Source organism: Pristiophorus japonicus, chromosome 2 (genome assembly GCF_044704955.1).
Source record: "Pristiophorus japonicus isolate sPriJap1 chromosome 2, sPriJap1.hap1, whole genome shotgun sequence".
NCBI classification, from domain to species: Eukaryota; Metazoa; Chordata; class Chondrichthyes; family Pristiophoridae; genus Pristiophorus; species Pristiophorus japonicus.
The window spans coordinates 151,623,439-151,635,927 of NC_091978.1; the positions used below are offsets into that span (position 1 = coordinate 151,623,439).

The 12,489-nt window shown below is 45.6% G+C and overlaps 1 protein-coding gene across 6 annotated transcripts in view; it reads left to right on the forward strand.

Annotated features, from left to right (window-relative positions):
- clocka (clock circadian regulator a) overlaps window positions 1-12,489 on the forward strand; it is a 269,029-nt gene that overhangs the window by 25,859 nt on the left and 230,681 nt on the right. For all 6 annotated transcript variants that reach the window (XM_070869951.1, XM_070869943.1, XM_070869953.1 and 3 more), the window contains exon 2: window positions 9,940-10,033. Coding sequence is in view for 1 of the 6 variants with exons in the window: in XM_070869954.1 (XP_070726055.1) it covers window positions 10,011-10,033 (23 nt within the window). In the remaining 5 variants the exon portion in view is untranslated. The remainder of the gene's footprint in view (window positions 1-9,939; window positions 10,034-12,489) is intronic.

The window sequence follows — 12,489 nt, forward strand, 5'->3', positions numbered from 1 at the left end:
AGGAGGCGGGTTCATGGAAGAAATAAGATTGAAGAGAGCAATGCACTTTCTCCCCCAAATGGGTGAGGGCCTGAGTGGTTAGGAAACGGTGGGATGATATTGGAATGGTAGGCATTTCTGGCATAAGTGACTGAGGTATGATAAAGCTTGAAATGATCAAAACTAAAGTTAGCTAGGTAAGTATTAATAATATTGCCCTGGACTTCTGTTTAGCATGACTGTGCGCAGAGCAAGGTTCTGAATCTGTTCAGATGCACAGAGAAAAGTTCAAAATCTGTTCAGATTTTTTACTTATCAGTATCTTTTTTGAGACATATCAGCAAGACATGGCACCGGTATTTTGTTGTGAAGTTATCTCCACATTGCCAGAATTACTAAATTCTTTTTTTTACAAATGTTTTTGAGTCTCGGAGATTATAACTGAGCAATACAGTCACATTCAGGCCCGTTTAGGCCCTAACACCATCTGCTAAAATCTAATTTAAAAAAAAAATGTTCGCGTGGGGTGAAACCCTATTTTTTTAGTATCCGATTACCTTCACCCTGTAATTTGATCTTCTTGCTGCCCAATGTCCGATATGAACAGTTACAAGGGTTAGGCCTTGATTTTGGAGAGTGGAAATAAATATTTCATGATGGACTTTTGTTCTGTAAGAATAAACTATGCGACTCAGATGTGCAACATCCTTTCAAAAACATGCTCAGAATGGCGTGAGTGTTATTTTGTCTAAACTGGCTACCTTCCTAATAAAAGAGTAGCTCACTCATAATGAAATAATGATATCGGCTGGTGATATGCTTGAAAGTCTGCGGAACGCAGTTTTGGGTTCCAAGACCACAAATTACAGCTTCAGCAGTAAGCCCTCAAACTGTTTGTGAACATTGTTGTTAGATGGATTTAGTGATACTGGAATCATTCCCCTCTGTACCATCTGGCATACCCAACTTCAGATAACAGTCAGTGATAAGGTTCCATGGCAACCTCCATGCCCAACCCATACTGAAGTGATTCTGCCTTCTGTGCTGGGGTGCTTAAATAGTAGATGGATTCCAGGAACTAAAACAGATAATTTTGCAAATACGGTCGTGCTGATGTTCTTTTAAAATCATCTCCAAGGTCTGTCCATCCTTGTGCAAGCAAACTGTAAATACTGATCAACAAAATCCGGTGCTTGCTGCTTGGATGCATTCAAGATAAGGCACTGCTGCAAGAAATACTGTCTGGTATCTAGCTAGAATTGAAAACTGGTTTGCAACAAAGCTTCCCTGCAAAAGAATGTTCAACCTCGCACATGGACTCAAAAAAAAAGTAATTGCATTGAAAATATTCCAGTAGTGGGAATGTCTATAACATCTTGGAGGAGGAGGAGGAGGAGGAGTGGGGGTTGGGGGGAGGATAATACATTTCTTTCCCATCTAATCTAGGCATTGAAGTCCTAGAATTATGGTAGTTTGTAATGGTTTCCTTATGCATACCAGACAGGGTAGGGCGCCCCACTCCCCCGCTCCTGCAGATGCGTCGCGGTAGGTAAATTCACTTCAAAAAGTCTTCCAGCCACCTGTCGGTGCCAACGACAGTTTTTTTGGGCCGGTACACAGTGCTAGCTCTGGACCTCCAGTGGCCTTTAAAGGCATGTTGCATGTCGCAGCATTATTTTTGTCGAGATTTTTTCAAACTTTTCACAACTTTGCCAGTTGTCTTGTTCAGAGCAGGATTGAGTGCTAGTGGGCTAGGGTCTTCAATCTGGACAACATAGAGCCATCATTGTGGAGGTTCTGCTTGTGGAGGCCAAGTAAATGGGGTCAATGCTGGCAGCAGAAAGCCTCCTGCACATTGTGCGCGGCAGGGAGGCATGCAGGAGAAGGCAGCGCTGTCTCCAACAGCTCCAGAGACAAAGGGCAAAGGACACAGCACACATGGCTGTCAAACATGCAGAAGGCCATGGAGATGGCGACAGACCTCAACCCAGAGGTGGCCCAGGAAGGACCTGCCGTCAGGAAGAGGGTCGGGTACGTTGACCCCCCGCACCAGATAGTGGCCGAAATTGAGAGAAGGCAGGATGCACAGGAGGCAGATGCTTTCCAACAGCAGGCTACAGAGGATAGATAAAATATATTTAGAGAGAAAGACACCCCCTCCACAACTCTTGGTGTTGTGCTAAATTTATGTAACTCCTGATGTTCATATTTGTGTATCTATCTTGCTTTTGTAATACAGTAGGATCTTGTGCTTATCTCAACACCACTCATGTAGTAGTTAAGAGGGTGGAGAAGGTCCCTCCCCTGCAGGTCGGGGCTTCAGAAAGAGCAGGAGCGCAGGGCCCCAGGACAACATGGGTTACCCCGACCTGTGTGAGAACATCGCCGGAGGTCGGGGCTTCAAAAAAAGCTGGAGCATGCCACTGCAGCTTCAATGCGAGCTGGCACAAATGTGTGATGGCTTCAAGGTGGGCAGGTCGCCATTTGGAGTGTGGGCAGGAACATCGGCGGGGCCCTGGTACAGCAAAGGAATGGGTTGATTGTGGCGGACTTGCGATAAGTGATTGGGGTGGAGGAGCGATGAGGGATCGTGGTTGAGATTTGGTGGGTGATCGTGGCAGATGTTAGGTGCAGAAGTGTGGCAGGAGATCATGGCGGAGGTGCGGCAAGTGTTTTTGTGGCAGAGGAGCAGTGAGGGATCGTGCCGGAGGTGCGGCGAATGTTTGTGGCGGAGGAGTGGCGAGAGATCGTGGCGGAGGTGCTGTAAATGAGGGTACGCGGCCCAGAAGAGCCGAGGGCCATGGGCCTGCCCAGACTGCGATATGTTTGCGCACTAGGTCCATGCAGCAGAGCAGGTCTCCAGTCATCCTGGTTAACCTTTGCCACTGGATAAAGGCCTAGCTCTGTCAAGCCCATGGGGTGACTGATGTGCAACGGTCACCACGTGTTAAAAAACAAATCCATGCACCGGCATCTTCCACCCCCTCAATTGGAGTTCAGGACTGGAATGTTGGATCCTTCATTGAAACATCTGTGAACTTGTGTGGAAGCAAGTCACCCTTGTTCGAAGGACCGCCTATGATGATGATGATTGCAGAGGGTAAGGAGCAGCAAGAACATGAGGGAGAAGGCAATGAGGCAGCTGCCATAGGAAGACACAAGCATAAGCATGGAGGTAGAAGGCCCTATCATGCAAGGGTCTACAGACAGCAGTTTTCATACATGGACCTGACGGATGACCAATGTCTCCAGAGACTTCGATTCAGTAAGTACATCCTGAGGGAGCTGCGCAACCTCCTGCAGCCAGACCTCCAACCTCAAAAAAGGTTAAGGAGAGCTCTGACCGTCACATCCTAAGTGACCATCGCACTCAATTTCTATGCCATTGGATCTTTCCAAACTGCTACAGCAGACATATTGAACATTTTGTAGTTCGCCATGCATAGCTTCATCTGTCAAGTGGCAGATGCTCTCTGAGAAGGAGGGACCACATATCCTTCCCAATGAGCAGGGAGAAGCAGTTGGAGCGGCAGACTGGATTTGTGCGAAGTTCGGGCTTCCTCAGGCTTCAGGGCACCATAGAACAATCTCAATGTTCAGAAACGGCAAGGGATTGCACTCCCTCAATGTGCAGTTGGTGTGCGACCACCACTGCAAAATTATGGCAGTTGGTGCCTGTTATCCTGGCAGCAGCCATGATGCTTTCATCCTGCGCCAGACCAGCGTGTTTGCTGGCCCAAACCAAGATTGCAGCTAGGTCCTTGGAGACAAGGGCTACCCACTGTGCATTTGGCTACTGACCCCCCTTCACAACCCCAGGACTACTGTGCAGCAAGCCTACAATGACGGTCATTCAGCCACCAGGTGATTAATTGAGCAGTACATCTGAATCCTTAAACAGATGTCCCGTTGCCTGGACCGCTCTGGTGAGTGTTGCAGTACTTGCCTGAGCAGTTGTCCCTATTCATGGTCGTCTGCTGCATGCTTCACATCCTGGCAATCATGAGGGCACAACCATTGAAGGACGAGCCAGCAGTACCACCTGAAGAGGAGGACGACGTGCAGGAAGAGGATCAGGATGCGGTCGGTGGCCACGCATGAGACAGGGTCGCCATCCAAACCCTGCAAGGGAAGTCCTAAACCGTCTCATTGCTGCTAGTTTCTGATGAGTTCATGCACACGTCACCCTTCATCTTTGCATCTCCATGGCCAAACCAGTGAGGCCTTTCACACATCATTGGCCACAGTGAAATGAGAGACCTGCACAGATATTGAAACACAAAATAAAGATTTATTACACAAGAAAAAAAGTGCAAAAAAACATACAATTATTTGTCAGCCTTGTGCATTTCATTATAACCCCTCTTCTGCAAACCTATTCTCAAACTACACCGCAATGTCTCCCCTGTGGCTGCATCATTGGTCTGGGAAGGTTGCTATGTTTCTGGTGTAGAAGCTACAGATGTCCTTCTAGGATGCCCTCGACCAGCTCTGTCCCTGGAAGGGCCGGCTGCAGATGGAGCAGCACACTCCTCGATGCGTTCAGTCAGGATTGGCTGAAGCGATTCCATGCTTGGCCGGACTGCTGTGATCCTGAGAGAGCACATCAGGATCCTAGTCCGAGGAGCCTGCTGCACTCCCCCAGGGCAGCACCGAAACATCCCCACCAATCTGCTGGAGCACAGGTTGGTGGTGTGGCACGACACCGGAAGGTCCCCATGGTCCCAGCCACAACGGCAACAGTCAGATCTCGCGTGGTAACCAGCTGAGACTGCATGAGAGCAGACACAGTCTCGATGCCACCAGAGACGACCGCAGTAAGACACTCCGTGGTCTGTTGCCCAGAGTGCATGAAAGCATTCTGAGCTTACAGGGCAGCAGTCATCCTATCCAAAGCAGCACGCAAGACGTTAGTTCCCTTGTGCCTGTGCTGTAAAGGCAGTTACCACATCGCCAACGAGACGTGGCATCACAGCTGGATCTGCACGGTCACTCTGGGAGTCCACCATCATCTGCACACTGGCAATGATGGGCTCCATAGTGTGCGCAGAGCTGTCGACAAGGTGGGAGGCGGACTTCTTCACGCTCCTGATCACTTGGGACAGGCTCTCTAGCACCCTTGCCATTGCCGCCAACATCTGGGAATGCATGGCCTCCACCCTTTCATAAGTCCCAACATCGATGGGCTTGTCTGAATCCTCTGCAGCAGAACTCTCGTGTGAACTCTTTCCCCAATGCTGTCGTCCTGGCTTTGACTGCCAGTGGCCTCAACGGTCTCTCCCTGACCTTGGCTCACAGTGGTCTCAAGGCTGTCGTTCTGGCTTTGGCTCGCACTCGGGGTCTCGTCTGCAATCATAAATGGCACATGGACTACCATGAGGGGGAGGTAAGGCATTGCACCATGCAGTCTGCAACTTGCACACAATCATAAACAAACACCTGGTAGACGCTGGCACTTTCAGGGAGAGATTGCATTGGAGGAAGACCTTCACTTACTGATGCTGCCCCCAGTGGGATCCACATGACCGGCTGCCACAGGAAAGGCAACATGTGGACCCACTAGCCTCTGCACCCTTCCAGATGGGTGAGCTGCTGGATATCTGGCTCGCCACCACCTAAACGGCTGTGAGAAACCTTCACCTGCAAATTAAATAAGGCTTGTGTTATGTATGCTAACCTCATCAATGAAATAAGACTTGCCACCAGGGGGCACACCTGTGGGAGACCTAAGGGTCACCTATGCACCCTGAACAAGCAGGTATAAAAGTCAATCCACCATGCTGCTTCCTCACTTTGGAGTTACATTAAAGAGACCAAGGTCACAATGGTTTGAGCTTACAACACAGTCTTGTGGAGTTATTCTGAATTTAACAGCTTGCTTATTAGTCTCAGCAATGAGTGCAATTGTAGGTCCATATATATTATATACATATATAATATATACTTTCATATTATGTTAGTGAAGGTTGGAAATGAGAAGGTAAAGGAGAGGCTCGTAGATGAATGGTGAGGAGTTGGGGAACATGTACTTGCTTTCATCAGTTAAATTATGTCGTTGAGCCTTTTGCAGGTGGCGCTGCAGTCATGAATGGAGGTCCCGAGACCTCCACAGCGATCTCTTTCCAGGCATTAACAAACACAATGGGAGTCAATCTGCCTGTGTCGGGGTAGAGAACGCGTCTCCTTCCCGCCACAGTTTTGATCGGCGTCTCGAGTTCTGCATCAGAAAATCTGCTGATCCTCCTGCTTTTGCAAGAAACTGATTCCCTGCTCAGGGCCTAGCTACAAACCCTGCACTTTAAGAAGACCAGGGAGCAATTGGCTCATTCGCAGTAAATCGGCACCAGCTGAATTTCGTGGCCAAATCGACCACTCCACACCCACACCGCTGCAAACAGCCCATTACCACCACCAATACCACTCTGCTCCTTTTTTCAAGCCAAAATGCTGAATTTTGTGGCCACCGCATCCATTGCAGTGGTAATGAACGGCACAAAGCAATTAGGTGTGCCTCGTTTCGGGCGGTGGGCAATTTTGGGCCCATGGTCTTTTGTCCTAGAAATCAGCAATGGCATGATATGTGGCCTAGGCTACAATTTAAATGGGCAGGTTAAAGGATTAGAGTGGGTACAGAAATTATGTGGACCATTGTGCTCAGTTACAAAGTTTGCAGAAAGAGGAACACCACAGGATAAGGCTATGATGATTAAGTTGAAAATTCTGTCACAGATTTCATCAAAAAAAAAATTCATTGTATTTAAGACACTTTGAGCAGCATTTCTTCTGACCCAATTGATGATAAAAAATGCTTTTTAATAGTAAAAATAGATGGAAAGCAGGCCAGGTCTCTCTCAAAGTAAGAGAATGAGACCAATGAAATGAGAGTTTTAAAGGATTCTGTCCTTGGTATGATGGAAGTTCATATAGAACACTACTTCTATTTATTTGTTTATGAAAAAGATAAAAGATATGTTAAGATTTTTTTTTACTCGTTCATGGGATGTGGCCAGCATTTATTGCCCCCAAGAAGATGGTGGTGAGCTGTCTTCTTGAACCATGATGTTCTACTTCTCCTGTAGCAATTTGGTACAACTGGGCCAGTTCAGATGGGAGTTAAGAAGTCTGGAGTCAAGTATAGGCCAGACCAGATAAGGATGGCAGATATCCTTCCCTAAAGGGCATTCATGAACCAGATGGGTTTTTACACAATCTTGTAGTTTTATGGTCACCATTACTGATACAGGTACAATGTCCCAAATCCGGAATTCCAAAAACCAGAATTGTTTGAAAACCAGACATTTTGTGCATCGCAGGAGTTGTCCGAAACACAGAAATCTTGTCTGAAAACCACGCATTACAGTTCTGCAATCGATCCGAACCTTTCGGAATGACCCACGACCCCAACCCACGTGCGGCCCGAGCCTACCCGTCCTAACCCACGTACTCCCCTCGACCAGTCCTCACCCGACCTAACTCAAGTGCTGTGGTGTTTTTTCCTATTTAAAGGTATTGTGAATTTGTGTCGTTTGCCATTGCAACTGTTATGTATGTAAACGTGTAACTACCATGTCTAACCACCAGAGGGCTTATCCCCTGGAGTCCCAAGGAATCCCACAATCCCTTGGGAGCACCTGTATATAAGGAGGCCTCACAGGTTGGAGAGGCACTCTGAGATCTGTAATAAAGGACTATGGTCACACCTTACTTCGAACTTGCAGTATCTAGTCTGACTTTTTATTCAAGACATAACATAACATCAACCATGTCAAAAAGACCAACAGATACCCCAATGGATGATGCAGGTAGTGCAAAGAGGAAGCATAATTCATTGTCAATTGCCAAAAAAGTGGAGTTACTCCACAGATTGGATCGAGGTGCTTCAGTGAGGAGTATGGTGTTGGAACCTCCACCATTTATGATATTAAAAAACCCCAGAAAGAACAGATCATGAAGTTTTATGCAGAAAGTGACGTTCAGAAAGAAATGAGTAAGAGAAAAGCTATGCATAAACCTAAAAGTAATTAGTTGGATCGAATAATGATGGAGTGGTGGCGACAGAGAAGTGAAAAGATTCCTTTGTCTGGTCCAATGGTGATGCAACAAGCCAAGATATTCCACACACAACTGGAGATTGAAACATAATGTGACTACTCTTCAGGTTGGCTAACCAAATTTAAAAGGCGTCATGGCGTCAGGCAATTGAAAGTGGTGAAAAAGCCTTCGATCATGAGGCAGCTGAACATTGCATATATGAGTTCATTAAACTAATTGCTGAGGAAAACCTTTCGGCTGAGCAAATCTATAATGCCGACGAGATAGCACTGTTTTGGTACTATATACCAAGAAAGACATTAGCAACAGCAGAAGAATCGCAGCCAGTAGATGTAAAAGATGCCAAAGATAGATTGTGCTTACTTGTGCAAATGTAGCTGGGACACAAGTGTAAGCTTATGGTCATCAGGAAAAGCCAGCATCCAAGATGTTTCAAGGGCATGAGCATATTCCTAGTGCAGTATTATGCTAATAAGAGAGCATGGGTAACCAGGGTAATTTTTCTGAACTGATTTGAAAAGTATTTTGTTCCCCAAGTGCATGCTCTTTGAGTATATGTCCACAGATCCTTAAAGGTAGCAGGACAGGTCGATAAGATAATTAAAAAGGCATACAGAATGCTTTCCTTTATTAGCCGAGGCATAATAAACAAGAGCAGGGAAATTATGCTAGAACTGTATACAACACTAGTAAGGCCGCAGCTTGAGTACTGCGTGAGGTTTTGGTCACCACATTACAAGAAGGATGTGATTGCACTAGAAAGGATGCAGAGGAGATTTACAAGGATGTTGCCAGGACTAGAAAACTTTATCTGAGGAAAGACTGGATAGGCTAGAGTTGTTTGCCTTGGAACAGAGGAGGCTAAGGGGGGATTTAATTGAAGTGTATAAAATTATGAGGGGCTGAGCTAGAGTGAATAGGAAGGACCTATTTCCCTTAGCAGAGGGGTCAATAACCAGTGGGCATAGATTTAAAGTAGTTGGCAGAAGGATTAGAGGGGAGATGAGGAAACATTGCTTCACCCAGAGGGTGGTGGGATTCTGGAACTCGCTGCCTGAAAGGGTGGTAGAGGCAGAAACCCTCATCACATTTAAAAGGTACTTGGATGTGCACTTAAAGCGCTGTAACCTAGTGCTGGAAGGTGGGATTAGGCTGGGCAACTCTTTATCAACCTCTCCTTCACCTTCTCTTATTTCCAGTCAAGGGGCTCTCAGAATTTGAGCAATAAGAAGGGATCCAAGGTTCTCTGAGGGAAAGGGAGGATAGGAGTTTGGGATTCAAATAAACTCCTAACCCCCATCATGTTGTCTCTCATCTGGCTAATCAGCATAAGTGACTCAGTGCCACATCAAGTTGAATTTGGCTCAGATGGTGCTGCAAAGTAGTAGAAACCTGGTAGGAAGAAATGGCGGGTGCTGACGTCAGTGATGCCTGGAGATAGCATGTGACCCTCATTCACTGGGAAAGAGCCCTCCTAGCAGAAGAGGTGGAAGAAGAAGCCAGTGCGAGAATGCTGTAGCACTCAATGTTAAAGCTATGGCTAGAAGGGAACCAATTGCCATTACTGGATAATCTGAAATCTGCCAAGTGCTTGACCATACATGGCCTTCCTTTTTATCGGCAGTGGTCTGGAGCCTGATTACTCAACATGGAGCTGTTCGATCTATTACTGTTGACCAATGAGTTTTCTAGAAAGCAACATTAACAATTGTAACAGCAGCATGATTACTGTTGGGTGATAAGTTGGCTCAAAAGTGATGCTCTCAATTTTTTCCATTTATTAAGATAATTAAGTATATTAGGATTTTCAATGTAACCACATAGTTGCTATGGTGAACTTTTCAGTGGTAATTTCCAAATACTTTATTTCAAATTATGCGTTTGTTTTTTCATTTTCCCCCTTTTTAGGTAATAAGCCAAATGTCTCCCAGAAGATGAAGTATCTCTGCCTTCCTCAACTATCATAAACCAGGAGCAAAATGAGCTCAAGCTGTGCTGACAGGTATGAACTTTATTTTTATTTAAAAATTTAAAGCTATTTTTATCATAGAGTAAAATTAACAAGCAGTTACGTATTTGGAGGCCTGGGAGTTTACTTGACTTGTTTTTGTCACATATCTGTACTTTCAGTTGCGTCCCATTGGAGGGCAATATTCCACTTTTCTTGCTCGTGTGTATAAATGTATTTCCTTGGCTGGACTCTAGTCCATTGTTTCATTTCAGCGACTGTAGACATTTTGTGCCTTTTGCTTCATGGAAGCTTATCTTGTGTAATGGATCATATAATAATTTCTGATAAACATTAAGAAAATTCAGGAAGGCTGCTTTGGGGTGCTCTTTTCATCTGTAGAATTTCAATCCCAGATTCTGTGCTACAGAAGAATTTCAATTATAGAAGGAAGACTCTTCTGAGTAAAGGAAAGTGGAGGATAATTGAGAGTTCCCAAATAGAAACATAGAAATATACAGCGCAGAAGGAGGACATTTTGGCCCATCGTGTCCATGCCAGCCAACAAAGAGCCACACGGCCCTCAGTCAGCAGCCCTGAAGGTTACATATAAACCAATGAACAATGGTGGAAAGGTAAAGAGCATCCGGCCCAACCAGTCTCCCTCCCCCCGCCCCCCCCCACGACTGCGACATCCCTTGCAGCCCAACCCACCTCATTGAGGTGCATAAAACTTTGAGGGGCCTGGATATAGTGGATAGCAAGGGCCTATTTCCCTTGGTGGGGGGACATAGTTTTATGAGAAGGCATAGTTTTAAGGTGGTTGGTGGAAGGTTCAGAGGGGATCCAGCCAAGGAAATACATTTATACACACTCCACCCTAACCGAAGCCATAAGATTTCCTGGGAGAGGCAAAAAAACAGATTAAAAACCCAGGCCAATTAGGGAAAAAAATCTGGGAAAATTCCTCTCCGACCCATCCAGGTGATCAAAATGAGTCCAGGAGATCACCATAGCCATATTTGCTAACCTGCAGTACTTATGATCGTATCTGCGCCAGCCAACAAGAGGTTATCCAGTCTAATCCCACTTAACAGCTGTAGGTCCGTAACCCTGTAGGTTATGGCACTTCAAGTGTCCATCCAAGCACCTTTTTAGATGTGGTGAGGGTTTCTACATCTACCACACTTCCAGGCAGAGTTCCAGACCCCCATAACCCTCTGCGTGAAGAAGCTTCCCCTCAAATCCCCTCTGAACCTTCCACCAACCACCTTAAAACTATGCCCCCTCATAATTGATCCCTCCACCAAGGAAAATAGACCCTAGCTATCCACTATATCCAGACCCCTCAAAATTTTATACACCTCAATGAGATCTTCTCTCAGCCTCCCCCATTCCAATGAGAACAAATCCAGCCTATCCAATCTGTCCTCATAGCCAAGATTCTCCATTCCAGGCAGCATCCTCGTAAATCTCCTCTACCCTCTCTAGTGCAATTATGTCCTTCCTATAATACGGCGACCAGAACTGCACGCAGTATTCCAGCTGTGGCCTAACCAGAGTATTTTACAATTTAAGCATAACCTTTCTGCTCTTGTATTCTATGCCTCAGTCAATAAAGGCAAACATTCCGTATGCCTTCTTAACCACCTTATCCACCTGACCTACTTTCAGGGATTTGTGGACAAGCACTCCAAAGTCCCTTTGTTCATCTACATTTGATCTTAAACCTTTGGTTTAACAATACCCTAGGCTTACTAATGAAGACAAGTAAAATACAAATAACTAAAGAAACATTTTTGTAGTTTTGTTCATTGTTGTAGGGTTTGTAGGGGTAAACACATTAAAAAGTAAAAAATGTAAGTAATAAGCAATGTCTGGAGTGGAGTTGAGTATTGTGATGCTAAAGCAACTGATTTTCTGTCACATGGAAGACTTCAATGTAATCCTTATGGTGCATGTTGTGAAACCCTCATCCATGCTTTTGTTACCTCCAGAATCAACTATTCCAATGTTCTCTTGGCTGGTCTCCCATATTCCGCTGATCATAAACTCTGCTGCACATATCCTAATCTGTACTGGTCCGTTCACCCATCAGCCAAGTGCTCTACATTGGCTTTCAACGCCTCGATTTTAAAATTCTGATCCTAGTGTTCAGATCCCTTCATGGCCTTGCCCCTCCCTATCTCTGTAACCTTGTCCAGCCCTGCAACCCTCCGAGATATCTGCACTCCTCCAATTCTGGCATCTGATGCATTCCGCACCGTCAGCATTGGCATCTGCGCCTTCAGCCATCCAGACCCTCAGGGTTGGAGTTATCCCTCTAAACCTCTCCACTTCTCTCTCCTTTAGGAGGCTTTTAAAACATATCTCTTTGACCAAGCATTTAGTAACCCATCCTAATATTTATTTTTTAGGCTCGGTGTCAGTTTTTGTTTAAATATGTTCCTCTGAAGCTCTTTGGGATGTTTTACTATGTTAAAATGCCATATAATTGCAATTTGATGTGG